We start from the raw sequence: 26,020 nt of genomic DNA, 5'->3' as shown, positions 1-26,020 counted from the left end.
GTCAGCTCTACGAAGCATTCTGGAATCTTTGTTTTGGTTTTACAGCCCGTAGTTTAACTGTTTGAGTTCACTCTGACAGCTCTCATCAGCCTAAATTCCAGCAGAAACAACTGGCAGCTGTTTTTAGTAAAGAATCTCTGATAAAACCACTGTTTTCTTACAGCTCAGCACCGAACAGCAGACACAGTTCATGCCCTGCTTACAACTCTCTACCAGAAGCACAATCCACAGGGTTTCCGCCAGTGTATTGAAAGCCCGGTGGCCCACAGGGCCTAAGTTGACTCCCCGCTGGGCTTGTGTTATACAAATAAAAAGAAACTCTTTTAAGGAATAATTGCAAAGGTTGTTTGTGTAATGTTGGCAAGTGTGCAGTTTGAAGAGAGAAAATGAGTGTGTGTGACAGCGAGTATGAAGTTAGCAGTAACGTTATGGTAATAACAGAATTTGTCGGTACTACAACTCCTCAAGACCAAAGCCAAGTACTGTCTTGCTTGCTGTGCGCTGATTAAAATAGCAATGTGCGAACAACTCTTTTTACTGACATGGGAGCAACATGTCGTTGTTTCCACTAGCTCATTCACTGACTCATCCATCCTACCTAATTCTAGCAAGTACAAATTGCTAAGATGAGGAGAGGCTAAGTGTGACTGACACTATTGTCCAACTTTTATATTATATTATAACTGTATTTGTGGAAATTTATCAAGTTAATTACTGTATTAATTTTCTCACCCTATTGTATTTTTATTCTCACCCTGTGAGAAAAGCAGTCACTTTGGTGTTTGTATCAACCCAGCACTTGCTCTCTCCACCCAGAGCTCACTCCCTGCCCTAAGCTTAAGGTCTAACTCAGGTTGCACTAATCACTCACTCATTCGATACTCGCTTTCCCAGCCCCAGTCCTGCCTGTGACCGTGTAGACAGTATTCAGAATATACTAATATGTTTCTCTTGCAAATTATTTAGTCATTAAATCAAAAAATGCGTCACTGCTGCATTTTTTGAAGATGAACTACATACAATTCTGGCATCTGAGTTGTTTTTTCTTTCCATCAACATCATGTTATTATCAAAGGTATCACTGTGTGTGTGTGTGTGTGTGTGTGTGTGTGTGTGTGTGTGTGTGTGTGTAAGAGAGAGAGAAAGAGAGTCAGAGATTTAAAAGTAAACACTTCAACTTCAATAACTCACTCTACTTGTGTCAAACAGTGGAAACTGGCAGTGGGTGGAACTTTTGACCTGATACTTAGCTGTCAACTATATCAATCTGACATAGTAGTCAAACTGTGTAGTTACAACTTTCTAGTCCAAAAGGGACCCAAAAACCTTTTTTCTTACAGACAATCAAGAAGAGGTCTTCATGGGTCCAAAAATTTGTAAACAAACCCAAAAAGACCATCAAATATACTTCTTGGAACTGAACTAAACCCTTCTCTATTTGAAAGCTGAGAGCTGGACTCTTGACCAACTGAGAAGTGTCAGACATAGACCTTGGTTGGAAACATGGACCCCTATTGGAATTTCACAGCTGATTACTATTAACAAGTTAACATTTATTTACAAGTTATCAGACAAAACTTTGTGTCTTACCTAATGTAACATTAGAAGCCTTCTGTTCTGTGCCTGAAAGTAACACATGATCTATCCTCTTTGTCAAGAAAATTGGTGAAATACTTCCAGAGTCAGTTATTCCTCTCTTGCTGATAGAAACCGCATGGCTACTCCACTCATTATGTCATCTTAAAAGTCTATTTGCTGTAACAGTAATTAATTAAGTAATGGTAATCACAAAACCATTTAGCATCACCTTTGCAGTTGTTGCATTCAGCTTAACAAAGACAACTTTGACTGTCCTTTTCAACTATGATAACAATAGCTTTACATTGCCATGGCTGCTAACGTCAGCATTGCTAATTTGTTATCATCTGTGCTCTCTGAGATGAGTCTGTTGTGACTCTTGTGCTTTTTTCACCTTCTTGATTTTGTCATCCTTATGTTTCAGTGTTGCATGTTACTACACACACACACACACACACACACACACACACACACACACACACACACACACAGCACTTCTGTCAAGATTGGAGCTGTCTGATCATGGCCAGGTCTTTTCTGATGCACTTGGGTATCTCATCTGTCTTGTTCTGTAATAGAATGGGTTCCAACCTGGACCCACTTGACTGTATTAAACGTATGGGTTGGGTCTTGGGTCGTACGGATCTACCCATGAAGATTTCTACAGTCATGGCAAAAGGAGTTACTGTGAAACAGTGGATAATTTTTTTTTCATTACCACCAACACAAAATTACTGGTTTTACTATTATTCACTATTATTTGGTCTGTCAACATTTGAGCGTTTACAAGATGATATGCATGCTCCATGGGCACCAGGGCCAGTGGGGGATTCACCAAGATCTGGGTGACTGACTCTGTGACTTGAGTGATTTGAAAACCTGACTCTCTTTAGTTAGTGACTCATACAAACTTCAGTAAAGAGTCCAACATCTAGATTAACATGAAAGGGGTTAGGCCTGAAGTTACCAATGTTTTGTACACAGGCTCACTTAAAGTGCGCTGACCTTTAAGGTGGACCAACTATTCTTATTTAATCAAGAAGCCACTCCTCTAAGTTTCACTATGCACCCCTCCCCCCCAAACAAAAAAGACACTTGGCTGCCGGGCCTGAAAACTTTTCTGGCGGAAACCCTGAGTCCAGTAGTACCCCATGATTTCCTTGGAATCAGACCAGCTGTATTAACTGTCAACAGGCAGTGACGCTGCTACCACTCAGTCCTCTCAAGGACGACGGCGTGCCTCCCCGCCCACCCCTTCCCCAGTACTACGACTCATCAAAGTGCCCCCCTCACGTGCCCCCCCACCACTCACATCCTGGTGGCCGCCTGCCTCCCCACACTCACCGCCATGAGGATCGCAAAGCCAGCTCCAGGGACGGAGCACACAGTGTAAGAACCACTGAAAACCTTCATATCCTCCCATGTCTGTTCCCTCCATCTTTGACCACCATCCATTAGCACACAGAACAGCTGCATCTGAAAGTGTCATTTCTGAAGATTCTGTGTGCTAACAACCATTTTTACATTAATTTTCATCTGTTTCACTTCTCAACTGCACCCTACTGACACTGAGGAGACTCAAGTCCCATTTTGGATACATATGATTAATTTCAGTCTTTCTTTTTACTCCTGCAAACGATGCTCCATCCAGCTGTCACGTCACTCCCAGGTTCACATTCAGAGCCATTCTGGTCCGAACATGAGTTTATCAGATATTTCACTCTTTGGGTTTACACTTGTGTTTTGAGTGTGTTTTACATTCTACTTTGTGTGTGTACAGTGAAAGTTTCTTTATAGCAAAAGATAATTATGCGGCAATACTGCAATACACTTATTGGTGCTATAAAAACACTCTGGTAAATAGCTTCTCAGTAAACCATGAATGGTTCCGAGAGAATGTTCTGGATGCCAACAGCTATTTATTTTAATACTGCAGTGGCTGTACCTCCAAGCCATTTTTGTTTTTGTTTTGCTTTGTTTTTGTTGTTTTTACATAAGACAAGCCCAAATCAGTCTGTCTTCTTTACTTGCATCTTGCCTTCTCTGCAACTCCTCTCTTGTTTCTTTTTTGCCTCTTCAACTATTGGACAAAAGAGTACAAATTCCTCATGCTGACTTCAAGATGTTATCCCAGAACTCGAAAGTTTACCATTTCAGCATTGATTCTATATTATAGTGTGGTATTAGTGCCAACTCAGCTATTTCTGAGAGTTGCAGCAGAGGTAACTCTTGGTCTTCCTTTCCTGGTCATCATAATAGATAGTTTCATCACAGAGTTTGATGGATTTGATTCTGATGATTCCTCATCAGAGTTGGATCCATCCTGGTCCAACGGCGGTTCCTCTTCATCTGAGTCCAACGGGGGTGTCGTGATAGTTCTTGGACGTCTCCCTCTAGAGGGTGCAGGGGTTCTGGTGGGCTGATCCAGGTGCTGCTTTTGGAAGCGAGTGATGAGCCTGTGATTGAGAATGTGACGAGCAGAGACCCAAGACCTCTCCTCTGGTCCGTATTCCTTCCAGTCAACTAAGTACTGTAGGCCTCTACCCCTATGGCGGGAGCGCAGCAGACAGTGAACAGCATAGGGGCCACCTTGAATGACTCAAGGAGGCGGAGGTGGAGGTTCCACAGGCATGAGTGGGCTCTCCGATACCAGTTTGACCCAGGAAATGCGGAATGTGGAGACGGATGACATGTTGCAGAAGCAGCTCCATGGTCTCCTTGGCAGATGGGGGCTTGAGCCATTTTGCTGAAATGGTCCACTACTGGGGTGGATGAGAACGTCTTGTGTCTACTGGATTCCTGGGTGACAGGTGAGGAGTGATCCCAGGGCATCAGAGTGCAGAGTTCAAGGAACAAACAAACAGTCCTGTGGGCAGCTGCTGGGCCCAGCCTGGCCATCCACGGCAGACCTCACCCTTCCTCAATCTCCCAGGTGACGGGGGCTATCAGACAGGAAGCAGGCAAGATATATGGTGTCCCCGATGCCTTCGTCTCCCTCTCCTGGAACTAGCAAGACAAGGCATCAAGTTTGATGTCACGGGATCAGGGCCAGGAGGACAGGGAGAAGCTGAAGCTGGTGAAAAACAGTGACCACCTGGCTTGCCTGGAGTTTAATCTCTGAGCCGTGCAGATGTCTTCCAGGTTCTTATGGTCAGTCCAGTTGAATTACCTCTTCTCAACCTTCATGAAGAGCGAGTTCACCAGGAGGCGCTGCAGGACTTTTTGGATGTGGTGGATGTGTTCTTCACAGGACCGGGAGAAGATCAGGATCTCATCCAGGTAGATGAACACATAGCGATTTAGCACATCTTTGAGAACGTTTTTTACCAGGGCCTGAAACACTGCTGGGGCGTTGGTTAGTCCAAAAGGCATCACCAGATACTCATAGTGATCTGTGGGGGTGTTGAGGACCATCTTCCATTCATCTCCCTCCTGAATGTGAACCAGGTGATAGGCATTGCGGAGATCTAATTTTGTGAAGATTGTGGCCCCTTGGAGCAGCTTGAAGGCAGAGGAGATGAGTGGGAGTGGATAGCAATTCTTGATGGTGATGTAATTCAGACCCCTGTGGTTGATACATAGCCTCAGTGTCCCAGCCTTTTTACCCACGAAGAAGAACCCTGCCCCCGCTGGCGAAGATGATGGTCAGATGATGCCTGAGAGAGAGAGTGAGAGTCATTATTGTAGTTCTCCACTGACTCTCTCTCTGGAGATGACAGTGAGTACAAGCGCCCCTTTGGTGGAGACGTGCCAGGCTGTAGGTCAATGGCACAGTCATACAGACAATGAGGAGGCAGAGAGGTGGCTTTGGCTTTGCTTAAAACCCCTCAGTACTTGTGGGATTCAGGTGGCACGGTGGACAGGTTAGGTGTGCAGCTTGGGGTAGGGGAGTGCTGTGGAGCTGTGGCCTGTTTGAGGCCAACCTGGGGGCATGAAGTACTTCATCCCAGGATGGCTCCTGTTGTCTAGTCAGGCAGACTCCTGACGCAGGCAGGGTCGATACCAAGAAGGCAGCGAAGATAATTGCTGGAGTCTTGTATGAGGGTGAGGAACAATCTGGCTTCTCAACACTTTTTTGTTTACTAATTCCATTCATTCTTTCATGGTTTTGATGTCTTAACTTACACTGTAGAAAATCATAAAAATAAAGAAAAAACATTGGATGACAAGGTGTGTCCAAAGACTGGTTCTGTATTTTGACCTTTTTTTTAGAATTACTTTTATTTAATTTCATGCTTTCCACCATGGGATTTTGCTTACAGTCTCTTAAAAACACAAAAAGTTGTAAAAGGTAGTATACACTATCCTAGGATAGTGTCAGGATACCATGAAACAACTGTTTCTTTTCCCCTTGCAGTGGTGCTAACCTGCCATATACTCCCAATAAAAGATCAAACTAATTTCTCATGAAAGCCTGTTTTGTACTATGTGGGCTGAGAAAATTCTTAAACCTCTAAAGCTCATAAAGCATTTTCTTAGGCCCACAAAGCTGACTTTTGGGAGATACCCCACATTCACCCAAAACAGCAATAAGAAATGACCCAAATCTTCAATGTAAGGACATTCACTCTTTAGTTATTTTAAGAAAGCTTCATATAGACCATCAGCATCGGATCCCCCCAGGGCTGTGTTCTCTCTCCTCTGCTCTTCTCCCTGTACACAGCTGCACCACCAGTCTGTCAAGCTCCTGAAGTTTGCGGATGACACCACCCTCATCGGACTCATCTCTGATGGCGACGAGTCCACCTACAGGTGGGAGGCTGACCATCTGGTGACCTGGTGCAACCAGAACAACCTTGAGCTCAACGCTCTAAAGACAGTGGAGATGGTTGTGGACAACAGGAAGAACTCAGCCTCACCTGCCCCCATCACCCTCTGTGACTCCACTATTGACACTGTGGAGTCTTTCTGCTTCCTGGGAACTATCATCTCCCAGGACCTCAAGTGGGAGCCGAACATCAGCTCCCTCATCAAGAAAGCACAGCAGAGGATGTACTTCCTACAGCAGCTGAAGAAATTCAGCCTGCCAAAGACAATGATGGTGCACTTCTACACAGCCATCATTGAGTCCATCCTCACCTCCTCCATCACCATCTGGTATGCTGCTGCCACCGCCAAGGACAAGGGCAGACTGCAGCGTGTCATTCGGTCTGCAGAGAAGGTGATTGGCTGCAATCTCCCATCTCTCCAGGACCTGACCGCCTCCAGGACCCTGAGGCGTGCAGAAAAGATTGTGGCTGATCCCTCTCACCCCAGACACAAACTCTTTGAGTCATTCCCCTCTGGCAGGAGGCTGCGGTCCATCAGGACCAAAACCTCATGCCACAAGAACAGTTTTTTCCCGTCTGCTGTCAGCCTTATCAATAAGGCCCGGAACCCCCCCTGACACTCTTCACATTCCACCTCTGCCTCATCTTGTCACATTGACATAGATACAACTCTATGCGTTACATAAATGCTCAGCTTGGACTTCTTTCTGAAAAAACAGACTGTGTCTCCGGAAAATAAGAAACAAACAAAAAACAGACTTGTGTATATATATTTATATTGTTATATTTTGTACTCTTATTTTTTAGTAGATGTGTCATACACCAACTTCACCACAACAAATTCCTCGTATGTGTAAAATTGTACTTGGAAATAAAGCTTTTTCTGATTTCTGATTTCTGATTATAAGCCATTCAATTTCCATGTACACAACAGTTCAAAAGTTTGAAACTGCCTGCCACAAAAGTTTGATTCAGAACAATTGAGAGGACTACTCAATGGTTTGAATGTTTTTTCTTGCTTATAGGTCCTCTTTACAAAAAGTAAAGAGGACCTATAAGCATTTTGTATGATGGGTTTGCAAAAAAAATGTTTTGTATTGTACATGAAGAACAATTGCTTTTTAATGGTTCAACCAGCCTGACAAATTTAAATGGCAGAAAGAGACTAAGATCTCTGAGCAATGGTTAGGTAGGATTATAAGAAATCACCAGTCACTGGTAAAAGAAATTGGAAAGGTTCCTGTTTCAGTGTTAAGTATGCAATAATGGCAATAATGAGTTGGAATTAACAGTTATGCTACTTTAATAAGTGGATTTGTGTGTATGCATGACTGCTGCTACATGGTGTGTATTCTGACCCTGACTAATCTCTCCCCTCTCCGTAACAGCAAGCTCCAGACTACCGGCTGTATAAGAGTGAGCCTGAGCTGACCACAGTGAAGGAGGAAGTGGATGAGGCCAACGTTGAGGAAAAAGACAAGACAGAGACCTTGACTGAGAGTAAAGACACTACAGCCTCAAAAGGTGCTCATAGACTCAATCTCATAAAGTTGATACTTTTATGCCCAGTCTGTGTTTTTAATTTTAAAAACAGGTAATACATTCACTGTTCATCTGCTCTGTTCTCCAGTCTAGTGGCAGGACATGCCTTATTGTGATATCTCTTAAAACTGTGAACTTGTTTATAATCAAACAACAAGTAAAAGTAAAAAAGAAGCCACAATATAAGTGTGTTTAAAAAAAAATTAAATTAAATTAAAAAAACAAGGTGATTTTGTAAATATCTGAACATAATTTCAAAGATATTTGTGGAATTTCAGAATTTCTGAAGTTGTGGACCCCTGCTAAAACTTCTGACACACAAAATGTCTCACTTTCTTTACTTTTCAATATCAGCTTTTTTTTGCTTTGGTTGGGCAGAAAACACCTGCTTTCATGATTTCCTGATTTCCTCGCTAACAAGGAAACAGCTGCTGATAAATCTGTTTTCCAATATGATGTCATTAAGCTTCTTTTGCTAAAGTCTTATTCTTCTTTAATTGTCTTTGAAGAAAATATCTTCGTCTTGATTGCTACCTCTAAATTTGACCCAGACGAGAGTTGGAAGATATGTAAAATTGTAATTTATTTAAAAAACTTTACTAAGCTCAAACTGCTGGAATCAAAACACATTGTGTTGCTGAACAGTTTATTTCAAAGATTTCCTTTAAATTCTGTTTTTGTTCACCTTATTGTAAAATGTTTTGCATCTTAGTGAAATGGAACTTGAATACATTTTCAGCCACTAACATGGGCAATTACCCTGACTTTAGTGTGTTTGCTAATGTGTGAGTGGCCGCGTTCCCTGGCATCTATCCAACAGTGCCTCCCTACCCAGTGGGCATCGTTCCTCCCAGGACCAAATCCCCCATGAGCCCTCCTGAGTCCTCCACCATCGCCTCCTATGTGACCCTGAGGAAGACTAAGAAGCCTGAATCCAGATCTGTAGGTTTTTCCCTTGGCATCAAAGACAAAAACTTGTGTGGATGGAATGCAATGCAATGCAGTGCAATTCCAATTCAGCCCATGTGGCAGAATCAGTCGGGGTTTAATTTGAGTCAGAACTCTTTAGATTTTTACTCTGTCCCACCAACAAGGAGATACATATCTTTTATTAATACATTTATAAAGACATGTCGCTTTATCTGACATTCTGATTCAGAGCAGGCAGTGTACTTGCTCTAGGAAACATTAGTCTTTTAGTGTCTCAACAACAACAACAGTCATAACCCCTCTCTTTCTGAATCAGATTCAGAATCAGCAGCACATACAGTATGTTAGCGACTGTGATGTAGCGGCTGGGCAGAGCTAGCTTGTTTCCAATCTCTCAATCTTACCCACTGCAGCTTTAATGACCAGACTTTACTTGCTCATGCTGACCACATCGTCTTGTGGCTGATATGCCCACACTCACCCGCACTGCACTGGCACACCACAGATATGAGGCATGCATCCTCATACATCCATATATCATAAAGTCACCCTCTGATTTAAAAACAAGCCCAAAGTCAAAAGCCCATACATATTGACAATTTTGTCAATTTGAAAGGTCAGGCAGTCAGGAATCATTGTCTGGACAGTTACAGCAGATTTCACTGACATTCATCAATTACTTTCTGAGGTCCCTTTACTCTGAATGAAAGGCTTGTGAAGCAAAATTAGGCCAAAAAATAGTCATTCAAATGCAAAAAAATAAAAAATAAAAAAAATAATCAAAACACTGAGTCTTGTCCTGTACAGGCCCGTCCCAGGAGTGCAGTAGATCAGACGGGATTTGGGGAGCGAGAGGTGGGCAGAACGAGGATGAGTGTGGAAGAGCAGTTGGAGAGGATGAGGAGAAATCAGCAGGCTGCATCACTCAGAGAGAAGAAGAGAGAAGCCCCATCCCATTCACCTTCCTTTAGCAAGGACACCCCTTTTGTTATCCTGCAGGTGATATTTTATGATCTTTTATTTCCTGCAAATGCACCATTCTTATGCCCAAGTGTAAGTAATACAACTTTTTATTCACTGATTTCAACCCTGCACTTTGCAGTTTTTTGATCAGTGTTAAGCTACTAATCAAATAAAAGGGTGTTTATGTAATCTTTATATATGCACTGTACTGCACTGCATGATATGTCATCATGAATAAGGTGTAAGGCCTCATGCACAATTCTGATGATGACTATACAAGCTGCTCTGTACATGATTTCATTTCAATCTCTAGGAGGTGCAGAGGGCAGAGGAGTTGAAAAATGACAAGTGTGAGGAAGTGCAGCAGGACAGGGACATGACCCTGCAGAGTGTGGAGGAGCTGCAGGCTGAGACCAACAGCGTAAATAATGAGGTACTGTACACAATTCTGCACAGCCAGGGCAGATATACAGTATATGCATTTGTCATTCAATCAATTCCTGTTATAGCTTCTACTCATTTCTTTTTTCAAGCAGTTTGCTTTAAACATTGAATGACTTGAGATGCCATTAGGATAAATCTGGTGTTATTTTATACTTTTTTTATTATCAAAAATACTTTACTTACTAATCACTTAAAAATAAAAGTCACGCCAGCAATCTCTGTATTTTGGATCTACTAACATTTCCATATCTTACTCATATCACTTTCAGGGCAAAGCAAGTCTGAACTATATCCTGTCAGATTAACAGCTGCAGCAGCACAAGATGAAACAATCAGAGTGAGAAAGAGTATAAATGCATGTCTTATAACTAATATCCACAAAGAAATTAAAATCAGTTGAATTATCCTAAAAATAGGCCATTTTAAGTTGATTCCTTTCAGGATAGCTCAGTCTCAGTTCGTCAAAAGCAGTTCATGTAAAAGTTACCTCTGTCTGAATCACATGTCTTGAAAGGGTCAAACTGCTGTCCTTGGGCTCTACTTTCGTCCCCGCCACTGGCGGAGCGTAGGGTGCACACCCCGCGCAGTGGTATTGGCATACATGTTTGTCACCTGGCAATTTGAGTCACAGATCACCTGGATATTGATGGAATGGACCCCCCTTCGGTTCACATAAATGTAGGCTTGGGTCTCTGGGGTGCGCAACTGTACATGAGTGCAGTCGATTGCTCCCAGGACCCTGGGGAATCCAAATTTCAACGAGAACCCTCGCTTAGTTTCCAGCTGGCTCTCAGGTGTTACAGGGAAAATGATGTGCTCATTTGCATGTCGGACTAAACTGGAGGAAACTGAAGAAGAAGAAGAAGAAGAATCAGGCTTTATTGTCACACATCATGCACATGCAGAACACTGCGCACGAAGGTGAAATTTGTCTTCCGCATTTCACCCATCCTGGTTGTCCTTCCTCCGCTGTCACCATTGGTCAGGTGGTGATCTTCTTGCATGTTTTTAGTGGAGGTGTATTTTACGGAGGATACCCCAGGTGAACACGGGGAGAACATGCAAACCCCACACAGAAAGGCCCTTTTTTACCTTGAGCAGCAGGCACCGAAGGCATGGTGAAGGACACACCCCTGGTGCCGAGCAGACAGCAAACTGACTGATCCCCACCACCGAGACCATGGTATGTTGAAAAGACCCGGTGGCGTAGAAGGTCAGAGCAGCTGTCACCCTTACCGCGACCGGGAGAGCATAGCCAGGATGCACATCAGAGGCCACGATGCACGCTACCACGTTGACAACCTCCTTCGGCAGATGTAATTTGTTCCTGTGACATGCAAAAGACTAGATGATTAAAGAAAATTGCATAGCCTACAGTGTTGAAGGCATTATTCTCGTGGCCCACATGCATTCGTGCTCACTCATGTCTAAATATGAGGTCCTTAGATGGTAAAACCTCGGCCTCCTCTTCCTCCTCCTCATCCTCCTCAAAGCAGTGATGTACTCCATCTTTGTAGATAACATTAAGCATTACAATGATAACATTTGTATTTGGAATGAAATGACATGGGTAATAGCGGACAACAATCATCACTTACGTTTTTTCGTGTGTCTGTCTCTCTCTGTCTCTCGAATGCTCTGAGATAGATGCAGTATATATGCTCTCTAGGATGATTGATTAGTTTGCATCCCTGTTTCACCTGTGTACATTTGGTCAGGTTGAGTGACCATTAAGCATGGGGGGGGGGGGGCGCACTTAATTTACCAAAACCAAAATCGGAGTTGGCAACGCCGGACAACAAGAATTAATGTATATTATGTTTACAAATAGACAGTTCTCCTTTTTCGACAAGCTAATAATCTTGTTTACTAATTACTCCGACACTCTGCGCTCAACGTCACTCGCTTGGCAGTTTTAATTACAGGCTCGCGGGTGAACAAACTGCTCGCTCTCTGCTGCCACCCCATGGCCGGTGGTGTGTATAGCGATCAGAGGGCGCAGTCAGCCTGCGCCCCGCTGTCTGTTATCTCTTGTATTGAAGAGGAACGAACTGCGCATGTCAAAGTTCTAACGGGAGTCAATCGGGAAAGATGTGTGCGCCCCATGGCCGGATATATGTCAGCTGTTAGCAACTGTAGACAACGCAGGACATTTCTAATCTGACTATTTAGTGCAGATTTTACATTTTAGTAACTCACTTCAGACTATATTATTCATTTTGCCTTTTTAAAGCATAGAATATACTTGTCAAAGTCATTTTAAAAAACGTTTTATTAAAGGAAGGGCTGTGTGATTCTACATGATGTGAGGGGGGGGGGCGACGGCGTGCCACTGGCGCACAGAGTTGACCAGGTCTGGGGTGGCGAGCTTTCAGCGCACTTTTACGCCGCTGACATGGACCGAAATGGACCGAAAATCCAAATCCGCCGGCTGATCCTGCCGACACCTCCCCCTACTGCGCCACAACGCCCATCCTGGCGTACCTCTGTGCGCCTCGGTTTACCAAAAAACCAAGTGCGCTGCGCGCCCGCCTGCGCTGCACGAAAACACCACTGGGCGGGGTGCGCACCCTACGCTCCGCCAGTGGCAGGGACGAAAATAGAGCCCCAAGACTGTGCACACACTACCCCTCATTTTACGGTAGATACAGAAAAAGACACTCAGTCATTGTTTTGTTTGTTACTTTTTTAGTTTTTTTTTTTTTTTCTGTTTTCTCATCCATTTGCTCATTAGTTTTCTGAAGTGATTTGTTTCCTCATGTATTTCTTTTCTCTTTTGTTCTCACTTGATTTATATTTATTACTTATTCACAAGCTCACCTTTGTTGTCAGACATTAAATGTGCTTATATTTATATTTCATTGTTTGCCAAAATTTAAGTCTTTCTGACACTGACAGCACACTTGGAAGCACAGTTTTTATTACTATCATTTAAAAAAAGGAGGAGTTACAGTTTGCTTTGAATCAGGACAACGGAACTAATTCCTTGTACCAATACTGCTCTTCATATATACTTCCCAGCACATAACGGCCATGCAAAGCATGCTAAGCTTTCCATTTTCTGAATAAACTGTGTGTGTGTGTGTGTGTGTGTGTGTGTGTGTGTGTTTGTGTGTGTGTGTGCGCGCGTGCGTGTGTGTGTGTGTGTGTTTTCCAGCTGTGTGAAAGCCAGAGGGTAGTGGTTCTGGACCCGGGTACAGAGCCTCAGTGTGTGGAGGTTGTAAACTTTAAGCCTTTTGACGATGAGGAAAGCAAAGAGCAAGATCTGACCAGCTCACCAACAAACACCACCACAGAAAACAGGTGTGTGCCTGTGTGCCTATGTGGACAGAGTCTGAGATGTTTTTGGAGCTAGAAACTAGTGTTCCTTATGCTAGGATCAGACTACATGTTTTTGAGACGATTTTGTCATGACTGATGAATTACCAGTGATTATGAACAACAATCAGGTGTCTATACCTGTGTAGTCTGACATGCTAAACAACCAACATCTGGGTCACCCCACGATACCTCGACAACAAGTGTAGCATGTCATAATTTTTCTGTCTTGACTGTGTGTGACAACATAACATGTTCCATAGCACTGGGTCAGGTCACACATGGCAAAGACGAAGACAAGGGAGCTGAGGTTGCTGCTATCTATGTAATGTTTAAATATTCATTACCTCAGGTTCTGTTTGAAGTATTGACAGCACATACTGTTCTCTCCATGCCACCTAAGGGGTCATCCACAGTCATTTTTTCTTTGTTTTTTCTTTCACTGCACAAGACCGCCAGCATGTGCTTCCACAATGCTACGGTCACCATGGTTGACAGTTGCTTCATCCATTGCATCCATTCATTGTGAAATAAGATGTGCCATGTTTGGTTGGGATAATACGTGTAGTGTTGCCAATCATCTGACCAAAATACGGAAAGAGTTTATGGCACTGTGATCATCAGATCTGACATGGTGACCATCATCAAAGACAAAAATATCATGTAGTCTGATCCCAGCATTAGTGAAGCTGCAGATTGAGTGCTAAATCTGTGGAGCAAGGGTAAATGGATCTCAAGGATACAAAACATTATGGAAATAGATTATACTCATTCTCAAGATTTCTTGTCCTATCAATAGTAGTCTCCTTTTGCTTTAGAGTCAGAGAGTGACCCATTCTGCTTATTGTAGCTTCCATACTCCTGAGCCTGAGATGTCAAGCCCAGAGCTGAGGGAGGAGAGACCAGATGTGACACAGCAAATCAAAGAGCAGAAGCCGGAGAAGAGCCTTGATTCTTCCAACCAGCTGACAGCAGACAACAAGAAACACAGCAACAACATGTTGGCTTGTAAGTGAGGACTCCCTCTATCACCACTGCACATGTGATCTTCAAAGCTTCTGTGTCTGTCGAAAACTAAGACAACATTTCATGTTAACTCAAACTTCTATTGCACTTGCCTCACCAGCATTGAAATTAGCTGCCATTTTCAAAATCTCATTTTTGCAGTCGAAGATGTTTTGACACTGTTGGATGTTGTTGGGCCATAGCTAAGATTCATGTTCAAATGTATGAATGTTCAGATCATTCAAAATACTGTATAAATTAGTAAATTAATGTAGAGTGGTGTAGAGTGTAAAATACAGTGGTAGCTGGTGAATTTTTGTCTTGGGGGGGGGGGGGGGGGGGGGTGCACTTAATTTACCAAAACCAAAATCGGAGTTGGCAACGTCGGACAACAAGAATTAATGTATATTATGTTTACAAATAGACAGTTAAATGCAGGTGATTGTTACCAGTTAGTGAATTTGAATTTATCTCAGTGTTTGATATGTTTGGCTCCAGATAAGATATAATTGGCACACACAAACCCTTAAAATCTCCTTTTCCATCATTAAACAAACCAAGAATGTATAAATATATTTTTTACTTCAAAAGTAAAAAGAGAAACAATTCATTTTCACAGCTTCCAAGAGTACCAAGTGTTTCTTCTGTCCAGTTAATTGTTTGGAACAACATATTTATATTTACATACTCAAATAAAAAAAAAGGAAAAAAAAAAAACAGCAAATACATACGGATGAAACCAACAAACACTGGACGTTTTGTTTAAAAAAAACAATCAAACCATCAGGCTTAAAGCCCAAAGTGCTTCCGTTAGCTAACATTTATATTAACAACCTTAAATGACAATGAAAACACAGCAAATTACCTCATATTTAAGACTATCAAAGCAACAAAAAATTGTCACTTTGTCTTAAGAAAATAACTGAAACCATTAGGCTTTAAGCCAAAAGTGCTTGATCACATGATCAGTTCCCTTGGTTTGGAAAAGCAGGCAAGAGAGGCAAAATAAAGCACCAGCCTCACTACATCCAGTTAGCCAAGACGTCTTCTCATACCAGCTCCGTGAAAAAGAGCGAGTATATCTCCTCCCTCTGTCTTCGGACTGCTGTCTAATTAAGACGTCCTGCCGGTCAGGTCCGAGCTCCTTCACTCTTAGTTTCTCCTCTCTTCAGTTTCTCCTTTTTCGACTAGGTAATAATCTTGTTTACTAATTACTCCGACACTCTGCGCTCAACGTCACTCGCTTGGCAGTTTTAATTACAGGCTCGCGGGTGAACAAACCGCTCGCTCTCTGCTGCCACCCCATGGCCGGTGGTGTGTATAGCGATCAGAGGGCGCAGTCAGCCTGCGCCCCGCTGTCTGCTATCTCTTGTATTGAAGAGGAACGAACTGCGCATGTCAAAGTTCTAACGGGAGTCAATGGGGAAAGATGTGTGCGCCCCATGGCCGGATATACAGTATGTCAGCTGTTAGCAACTGTAGACAACGCAAGACATTTCTAATCTGACTATTTAGTGCAGATTTTACATTTTAGTAACTCACTTCAGACTATATTATTCATTTTGCCTTTTTAAAGCATAGAATATACTTGTCAAAGTCATTTTAAAAAACGTTTTATTAAAGGAAGGGCTGTGTGATTCTACATGATGTGAGACAGAGGGGGCGGCGCCCTAGCGCCCTCTATCGGCCAGCCGCCCCTGGTAGAATATGACTTTTGATGTCTCAACTTTATTCAAATTTATAGATAATATAATTGGCCAATTAAAGGAATGCATTTTTTAAAATTCTAAGATTTTCGAGTGTGGTCAAAGCTAGTCAAAACTCAAGGTTGGTGGGTTTCTTCTGAGGAACTGTGGACTACTAGTGGGAATATGAAATCAGTATTTCTAAAATCTTGACTACAGGCCTGCACATTTTGGTCTTTAACAAGGTTGATGGCAACATTTTTTGATTCAATGCCCTCAGATCTGGTTATTTAAGGCCAAGAAAAAATAAATATGTATATTTAAAAAAATAATAATTCTGGAATTTAAAGGGATTCTTATCCAAGCCGTTAAGTCTCTTCCTGTCAGCAGTCGAGATGCCACATCCCCAACAGACCACTCCATAGAGGATGGCTGGTGCCACTACAGTCCAAAAAGGTCCTTAAGGTCCCCGTGCACCCCAAAAGACCCAAATCTTGTCAGCAGACACATTCTTCTCTGGCCATTTTTATATAGTGCACTTGCATTCAGTACAGTCAGTACAGTCCAGTTTATTATTCAGATGAACAACTAGGTACTTGCAAGATTCCACCATTTCAATGTCCATTCCCTGGATGTGCACCTGTGGAAGTCTACCACCAGCTCTTTGATTTTCCATGCATTAAGCTGGAGGCTGTTCAGATGGCAGCAACCCACAAATCCCTGGGTCAGTTCTGTGTACTCCCTGTCACCCCATCTGTGATAAAACACATTTACATGACAATAATTGCAGAGTTATCAGAGACCTTTTGCAGGTGGCAGTAAGATGAATTATTTTTGAAGTCTGCAGTATGATGGGAAGCAATGAAGAGGAAGGGAGCCAGGACTGTTCTCTGTGGGGCCCTTGTGCTGCAGACAACAGTCCTGTCCTGTAGTCCATGATCCAGGTTGTCAGATGGTGGGCCACCCCTGTGCACTCCAACTTGCCCCTCAGAAGTGTGGGCAGCATGGTCCTAAAGGCATTGGAGAAAAAAAAAACAAAAAAAAAAAAAACAGTGCTCTCACAGCGCGCCCAGCTTTTTCCAGGTGAGAGAGGAATCCATGCAGGAGGTAAATGAAAGCATCATCCACCCCAGGCTAGAGATGGACAAGGACCAGCCTCTCTCCAGGGTCTTCGTCTGGTGTGATGTCAGTGCCACCTCCTGTAGCTGTTGAGGTCCTTAGGGTGCGGAGTCCTTGGCACTGGTACCGCGCAGGATGTTTTCCACAGCTGTGGCAGTGTCCCCATCTCTTTGGACACTATCCCACACAACTGGTTTGCACTAGGGCTGTCAACATTGGCCAAAAACAACATTCGGTTATACCTTCAAAAAATATTGGAAACCATTCCAATATCTATTTTTGCACTTTATGTCCAGAGAGAAGGGAAACCAGTGCAACAAGAGACATACTACTTGTATTGGTATATTTATTTCAATATCAATCTCAATGTCTTCTGGGCGGCACAGTGGAACAGCAGGTAGTGCGCGTGCCTCACAGCAAGAAGGTGGCCGGTTCAGGCGGGCCTTTCTGTGTGAAGTTTGCATGTTCTTCCCGTGTATGCGTCGGTTCTATCTGGGCACTCTGGGTTCCTCCCACAGACCAAAAACATGCTCATTAGGTTAATTGGTGACTCCTTAGGTGTGAGTGTGAGTGTGAATGGTTGTTTGTCTCTATATGTTGCCCTGCAATCGACTGGCGATTGGTTCAGGGTGTACCCCGCCTCTCGCCCGTTGACAGCTGGGATAGGCTCCAGCCCCGCAACCCTGAAAGGTATAGTCGGTATAGAAGATGAATGAATATCTTCTTTTAAAAGATCTAAATACCTACACATTACAAAATACAATACAAATACAAATAAAAAAAAGCTTCTCTCAGCTTAGCCTACATTTCTTTTCAGTCAATGAAAATTAGATTGTGGGCAGAGTCTCTAATTTGTGCCAGTTCACATGTCCTGGACAAACCGGAGTAATTCCAGTCACATCTGATTACAGACCAAATTTTCTCATGTTTTTGTGTGTAAGTGACTCATGGAAACAACAATTTTTGAAAATTTTCCAGTAAGATAAGATATAACTTTATTCATCCCCTGTGTGGAAATGTGGGTGTTACAGGCAAGTAACAGGAATAGCAGAGTAGGAGGAATGTAAAGGTAGACATAGAAGAGAATAATGAATACAAAATTTTAAAAATCAGCTATATACGTGTGTGTGTGTGTGTGTGTACACACACACACACATACACATTCTATTCAAAAAGGGAGCCGGTATTAAAAAACAATACTGGTAATGGAAAAAATTTAAAATTGCACAGGGTAAGGTAAGATAATTAAGTGTAGTGTTTTGCACTATTGCACAGTAGATAAATATATACACTCACTGGCCACTTTATTAGGTAGACCTTGCCAGTACCGGGTTGGACCCCCTTTTTCATGGCATACTTTCAACGAGGTGTTGGAAACATTCCTCAGAGATTTTGGTATTGACATGATAGCATCACACAGTTGCTGCAGATTTGTCAGCTGCACATCCATGATGCGAATCTCCCATTCCACCACATCCCAAAGGTGCTCTATTGGATTGAGACTGTGGAGGCCATTGTGGAGTACAGTGAACTCATTGTCATGTTCAAGAAACCAGTTTGAGATGATTTGAGCTTTGTGACATTGTGCATTATCCTGCTGGAAGTAGCCATCAGAAGATGGGTACACTGTGGTCACAAAGGGCCGGACATGGTCAGTAACAATACTCAGGTAGGCTGTGGCCTTTAAATGATGCTCAATTGGTACTAAGGGGGCCAAAGTGTGCCTAGAAAATATCACCCACACCATTACACCACCACCACCAGCCTGAACTGTTGATACAGGCAGGATGGATCCATGCTTTCATGTTGTTTATGCCAAATTCTGACCCTACCATCTGAATGTTGCGGCTTGAATTGAAACTCATAAGACCAGACAACGTTTTTCCAATCGTCTATTGTCCAATTTTGGTGAGCCTGTGTGAATTGTAGCCTCAGTTTCCTGTTCTTAGCTGACAGAAGTGTAACGAGTGATTATTTGAGTTACTGTTGCCTTTCTATCATCTCAAACCAGTCTGCCCATTCTCCTCTGACCTCTGACATCAACAAGGCATTTTCGTCCACACAACTGCCGCTCACTGGGTAATTTTCTCTTTTCAGACCACCTAGTTTTTTTGCCCATTCCTGGTGTCCAGATTCAGGGCTGTCACTGCTGTGGCCTGAGATGGTTTTCAGGCCTCTCCAAACCTGTCTGGCGTTGTTCCCTTGGGCTCCTCCAGCTTCCTCCTGTAGCTGTCCTTGCCATTCCCAATCTCTCTTTTCAGCTCCCTCTGCACCCTTCTCAGCTCATTTTGTTCCCCAGATCTAAAAACTCTCTTCATTTCATTCAATAGGACTTTCAGTTCCAGGGACACCCAGGGTTTGTTGTTTGGGAAACAATGTACCTTTTTGGTAGGCACAGTGTTTTCCTCACAGAAGTTTATGTAGTCCGTAATGCAGGTTGTCAAACTGTCGATGTCCTCCCCATGTGGACTGCACAACACTTCCCAGTCAATGCTGTCAAAGAGGTCCCTCAGTGCCATGCTGGACTCCTCTGACCATCTTCTCACATACCTGATGGTTGGCAGTTGTTTATTCACCAAAGGTATGTAGGTAGGAAGCAGATGAACCACACTCAAAAAAACAAAATCTCATTGTTGTTGGTTTTAATAAATCCTCTTTTATTGAATTCAACAAATGTATATTTCAAAGTCTAATTGAGTCAGTTCTGCTGTTTCAATGAAATAATGTGTCTTGTCAGGTTTACACAATGGCTTTTTGTTGAGTCAGTGCAACGTTTTTAAGTAAAACACAAGTCGTTCCAAAAGTGAAGTAGGTTGTCCCTCTATGACTGCCATACATCCGTGCAGCACACCACCGTTACAAATTCAACTCACCTAGCACCCAGCTGCCAAGTGCGCCATGAATGAATGTCGTGCTGGCTGATTCAGGTGGAATCCATTATCATCCTTTGAAATACCGGTAAGAAAACTTTTTCTGGTGGTGTAATGTACATGTATTTTATATAAACAATTGGTACTGGCTGGTTTGGGGGTTTTGTAGTAACATTAACACTCGAATCTCTGAGCTAACTTTTTGTGAAGATAACGTTTTATTATTATTATTATTAACACAACGTTAGCTAGCTAAGTTCTGTTTAGAATTTGAAATGGAGACCTTCATCAGTAACCTGGTGTATTTTTACTTTAGTCTGTCTGATCCATAAATGAAAAATCTTTTTTGATCATGTAACCATGGGAATCTATATTTACTCCAATTCTTTTGTCAAAACTGCAAAAATGTAAAAGCCCTTTTGACTAAAAATATAAGAAATATATAAGAAGAGTTGTGCTGTGGCCTCATACTTGGATACATTTCAATGGATTTGTGCCTGATTCAGCTTGTACTGTAAAATAAATTATAAAATTCTACTGTGGACATTGATGACTTAATTGTTTTTGTGGAGTGTTTCTGTCTAACTTACACGTTAGTGAAGTGTTGTTCAGTCATATTTCCTCTTCTGGTTTGCAGAGTAACACCATCGCCGAAAGGAGAGCTTGCAACCTCAAAGCACATGCTGTTTATCTCAATGAAGACCCAGAGAAACTCATAAAAGAATATCTGGTAAGAGGTCCCAGTTGTTCTTTTAACGGTGTTAGTGGGACATGCAGTGTGGGATTTGGTGCAATTTGGGCATGCGACACGTTCAAAATTAAACTTTGAATAAACAAGCGAACAGTGCTTTGTGCATGTACATTTCAATGAAATGTCTTTCCCTTTTTTCTGTCTTTTAGTATGTAAACTCCGATGCATGGAGCGATATGGAAAAGACTGTTATCGGGATCTACATCATCAAACATGAGGGTGCAGATGCTTCCAGTCCACCAGAAGATGTAGGGATAATAGTTGAGGGTGTCACTATGCTCCAGGAAAGAGTCCTTCTAAAGAAATTCTAGTGTAGAAACATACAGTGAACACTATGTTTTAGCTGCAAAAACTAAAAAAAAATGCAGTGTAGTTAACTCAATTAAATGAAATGTTTTTTGTTTTGTTTTTTTTACATTTTTACAAAAAAAACTTTTGAAGCCTAAATAAAAACAGTGATTTAATTTTGGTGAAGACAGTGTGTGTGACTCTTTTTGTTCATCAACGTTAGCGTTTTCTATTTAAAGGAGGCTTGCATTTTCATAGGCTAAATGAAACAAATGAGTTCAAGATTTTCAAGATTCAAGATTTTTTTTCTGGGCTTTTCGCCTTTATTGTGATAGAGATAGCTGAAGACATGACAGGAAAGAGGGCAGAGAGAGGGAACGATATGCAGCAAATGAACTGCACATTATAAACAACCCTGTTCCAAAAAAGTTGGGATGCTGTGTATAAAGTAAATAGAAAATGAATGTGATGATTGAATTTGATGCCAGCAACATGTTTACAAACTGTTGGAACATTGACCAGGTCTTCTTTTATCGGGAAGGCAGTCTTGACTTGTCTCCCATTGAAGATGTTTGGCCTATTAAAAAGCATAAAATACGACAAAGGAGAGCCCAAACTGAACTTAAAATTGTATGTCAAGCAAGAAAGAGAAAACATTGTTATGAATTATACTACCCAACAGTTTTGAAGTAGTTAATATGAGCTTTCATCTGCTACAGCATTAAAAGGGCTCTTATACAGCATACATACATCTGTAATAATCATCTAATAATATAACAGTGAGAGGGGCCATCATGCTGAATATATTAAGGAAAACAAGACAAATAAAGATGAGATTTATAAAGGATTATCTTATTTTATCTCATATTGAGTACTTTGCCTTTTGATAATTAAAGAACAGTAAATTTTAACTGATAATTGTGTGATACTTTTCTTATGTAAGATTTTGAATGCAGGATTTTAACACTGTATTTTTACATTGTTGTATTGCTATTACTTAAGTAAACAATCTCAGTACTGCTTTCATCATTGCTTAAAAGCACAACTCTGTACCTTCAAAGCAGTCTGGCGGTCTAATAGTACAATAAATCCTTGAATACTCTGTTTAAATTTTTAACAACGGCCTGACAATCACAAGTAGTCCTTTGCTGTAATTTAATTCATCACCAAAAGAGTAGTTAGTTTTAAATGGTTAAGCTTGACGTTGTGTTTTTTTTTGTTTGTTTGTTTGTTTGTTTTTGTTTTTATTGAAATGCAAAGGGAAAAGTAAAAACTGACTAAACCCACTGAACATGTACTCATCACTGTGGAATCTCTGACTCACTTTCATTTCCATCCTCAATCTCCTCTCCTCCTTGCAGCGCAGACATTCACCTTGGTGAGTAGTGATACGTGAGTGATGCTGGCCTCAACATCCACACTGACATCCTGTGAAACCCAAATGTAGCCAGCCTGCACGAGCATGCTCCACGGCTTCCTGCGTTTACAACGGGACAATGGAACTACTTTTATACTACTGTTACATGCCCACTTGGAGATTGAGAAGATGGCAGTCCTGCTAAAAGACTGACAACAAACTGCCATCACATCCAGACAGAAGGAAAGGCAGATGTACTGTATCTTAGCTGCTGTTAGATCTGTCCTTACTGATATGTCCCAGAGGGCAATGACAATTCCACCAATTCTATGGAGTCATATTTTGTCCCAAAACATTTCTGTGTAAAAATTACATTGTGAAATGGTTTAATTGTTAAAAAAAAATAACAAATAATTGTCCATTTGACCTGAAATATACCTGGACAAGCACAGAAATGTTTTTTAGAGTTGTAAAATACGTCTGCCTCTATAGAAGATTAGCCACATTCATAATTACAACAAACTCTTTTTCATTGTTCTGAATGACTCTCCAACTGTGTGGTAACAGGCAGCCTTGCAAGGTCTATAATTCAAAGGAGTGTTTATTGAACAGAACTGGAGCAACGTCTCTTTCAGCCACCTTTGTGTCTGTTTTGTGTCTTTTCAGATTGGTTGAACTTGTTTAAAAATGTTTGTGGGGTTTATACTGTCTATGTATTCAGTAGAGTTTTAAGGGTATTAAGGGTATGTTTCCTGAACACAAATGCTGTTTGGCAGGAACACGCTGCTCCATGTTCACAATAACACAAATGAACACGTCTTGGCTCCCCAGTGCCACCACAGTCTGATGTGTGGGCCGCACGAGCAGTTTGGATGAACCGTGTCTACACAGGAGGCATAGCTCAACATCATGTTAGCAGAGCAGCAGCAGCTTCAGTGTTCCATCTGTGTCTCCACAGGATGCATTCAGGCGCAGCATTGAATGTAGGACATCTGCGTTTTGGCAATGCTCATAACGTAGCTCTATCCTACCACCTCAATGATCTCTCTCCAACAATTCTGTCTTTGGTGTGTATTTGTAGTCTTGACGAGATGAAATGTACAAATGGTGAGAACACTTTCAGAGAGTCTCTCCTTGTGGTGTTGCACTCAGTTGTGCATATGAGAAAGATAGTTTCAGACAGTGCTAATTCAGTTTTAGAGAAGAATGACAGCCTTTTAGACTTACCTGTATCCTTTTATCCTGTCAGGGTGGACAAAATGCAGCAAAAAGGGTAAACTGTCAGTCCTGTTGTGTCAGTCTTTTTTTGTTGCTGCTGTAGTTCATACTTTTACAACTATAAATATATAGAGTGAAACCATTTCACAATCTTCACCGTATGTACAACTTGTTTTGGAGGTAATATAGCTCAATGGAAATGTGTTGCCAAATACATAGACACATCAATATACAGGTGTTTTGATACCCTACTAAGTATTAAAGTAATCTTAACATAGTAGTTATTAGAATATTCCACTGATCTGGAGGAGGGGATATTAACTGTTACTGAGTTGCCGGAGTGGAGGCCACTGTGAGTTGCCGGAGTGGAGGCCACTGTAAGGCTGTATAGAGGAGCACTTGAGAAGTCTCACCGCAGATTGGCTAAGCACCAAAACTCGACACACATGCAGTGCTTTACTTTAACCCTGAAGTGACCACCGATGCTCTTCGATTTTAACCTGCTTTTGATTCTTTGTGTAGATTTGAGACCGGAGCCTCACTTATTGTGCTATTATCACATCTTTTGCACCTGCTACACAACAGAATGTCCTTGGATACATATACGTATGTATATATATATGCGTGTATATATATGTGTGTATATATACATATACACACATATATATAAAAGCAGGTTTTTACTTCAACAAGGTGCCACTTCATGCTGCTGTTTTTGTTTGTTTGTTTGTTTGTTTGTTTGTTTGTTTTTTCTCTTTTTTGACAGAACAAAGTATTTTGCAGAAGTTGTGTCTCTTTTTGTTTCTGTCTGTTTGGTGTACATTACTTAGAAGATATACAGTAAAGAGTCTGAGGACACGACACACATTTGACATTTTGCATTTGAATCTGTCCTCTGTGGTGATGAATCAGAGAAATAGCACATGTACAAAGCAATAAGTAGGACTTTGGAGCTCCAGGATATAAAATTAATTTAAAAGAGCTGTATAAACTGTATGAAAAAAACAACAACAACAAAAAAACAACAAGATAGCATAATTTATGTACGCACTGAAAAGAAGAACAGATGTAACTATAAGAGGTTATTATTAATATTATTAGAGTCAATTTGCAAAAAGTTCATACTCCATCTGTTTTATATCATGTGAAATAAATGTTGAAGTTCTTAAAACATGTTTGTCTTTTTGCCTTTTTTGTTTTGCTTTTAAGATCTAGTTTCTAATCTTTGTTTCTGTCCATTTATCTGACCGTCTTGGACTAAACCTGTTGTTACCAACCTTTTAAGCTTGTGACTCCTTAAAATGAATGCAAGTATACTTGAGACCCCACATCACAGGTTGATGGGGGACAAAGAAGAATTTCTTTCTCAGATAGTATCATTAGGTTTTTTCAAACCTGAGGAGGTCAAAGTATCCAGTGTTTTACACAAAAAGAAAGAAAAGGTCAGAGATGTCATCGTAATTTTGTGTAGATTTTTTCTTTTTCTTTTTTAGTTCTTGATTTTTTAACAATTTGGTGACCATTCAGATTATTCTGGGGCCTCCAGGAAGGTCCTGACCCCCCAGGTTGGGAACTAATGGAGTAAACAACCAGCACTAAATGGTAAATGGACTGTATTTATATAGCGCTTTTCTGGTTTGGTAACAATTTAAAGTACTTTAACAACATAAATACAGGATGGGCCTACGGTTTACATAAATATGTAAAGGGCCCATATACAAAGCAATAATTGTGTCTTTGTACATCTAAACACAGGATACAACACTGAGTCATGTAAAATGGGTCAAAGTGCAACCACTACGCTTACAGCCTGCACCTTCCACTGATCTGGTACATGACATTGATCAAAAAGCAAACAATAAATATGAAAAACAAGATGTTGGTGATGAAGATGTGTGAAATTGTAGAAAATGACTGAACATGACTGAAATGTTTGAGCTAGATGAAAGTTCTGGAAAAGCTTGTAAGTGGATCTTGAGTTGTGATTGTTTTATCAACTATTTTTGAAATCAGTAATGAATTTCCATGCTTTTCTTTTAGCCAACATGTACAAAAGGTCTAAAAAGCGCTGTAGATGAAATAATATGACGACCGATAGATCTCCATGACAATGAAGCCGATGAAGAGCAAACGAAAAAAGTGGTGGCCAGTGGATCTGTAGATTATTTTGGCAAAAATTAATG

The 26,020-nt window shown here is 41.5% G+C and overlaps 1 protein-coding gene and 1 long non-coding RNA gene across 11 annotated transcripts in view; both read left to right on the top strand.

Annotated features, from left to right (window-relative positions):
* The window catches only part of LOC143314851 (pleckstrin homology domain-containing family A member 5-like), a 323,906-nt gene extending 298,896 nt beyond the window's left edge, over positions 1-25,010 (top strand). For 5 of the 10 annotated variants that reach the window (XM_076722096.1, XM_076722099.1, XM_076722098.1 and 2 more), the window contains 8 exons: positions 2,773-2,967; positions 7,736-7,871; positions 8,710-8,831; positions 9,627-9,818; positions 10,096-10,215; positions 13,384-13,529; positions 14,395-14,552; positions 22,624-25,010. In XM_076722096.1, coding sequence (XP_076578211.1) covers positions 2,773-2,967; positions 7,736-7,871; positions 8,710-8,831; positions 9,627-9,818; positions 10,096-10,215; positions 13,384-13,529; positions 14,395-14,552; positions 22,624-22,658 — 1,104 coding nt within the window. In that variant the 3' untranslated portion in view covers positions 22,659-25,010. The other 5 variants (XM_076722116.1, XM_076722102.1, XM_076722100.1 and 2 more) reach the window with 2 other exon arrangements.
* On the top strand, positions 14,562-21,448 carry LOC143314855 (uncharacterized). The gene is made up of 2 exons (XR_013075839.1): positions 14,562-20,953; positions 21,124-21,448. It is a non-coding gene; the product is annotated as an uncharacterized LOC143314855 (long non-coding RNA).
* Positions 25,011-26,020: the final 1,010 nt, after the last annotated feature.

Source organism: Chaetodon auriga, chromosome 22 (assembly GCF_051107435.1).
Source record: "Chaetodon auriga isolate fChaAug3 chromosome 22, fChaAug3.hap1, whole genome shotgun sequence".
Lineage (NCBI taxonomy): Eukaryota > Metazoa > Chordata > Actinopteri > Chaetodontiformes > Chaetodontidae > Chaetodon > Chaetodon auriga.
Note: the sequence above shows the minus strand (reverse complement) of the source record. Positions and strands in the feature narration are given on the sequence as shown.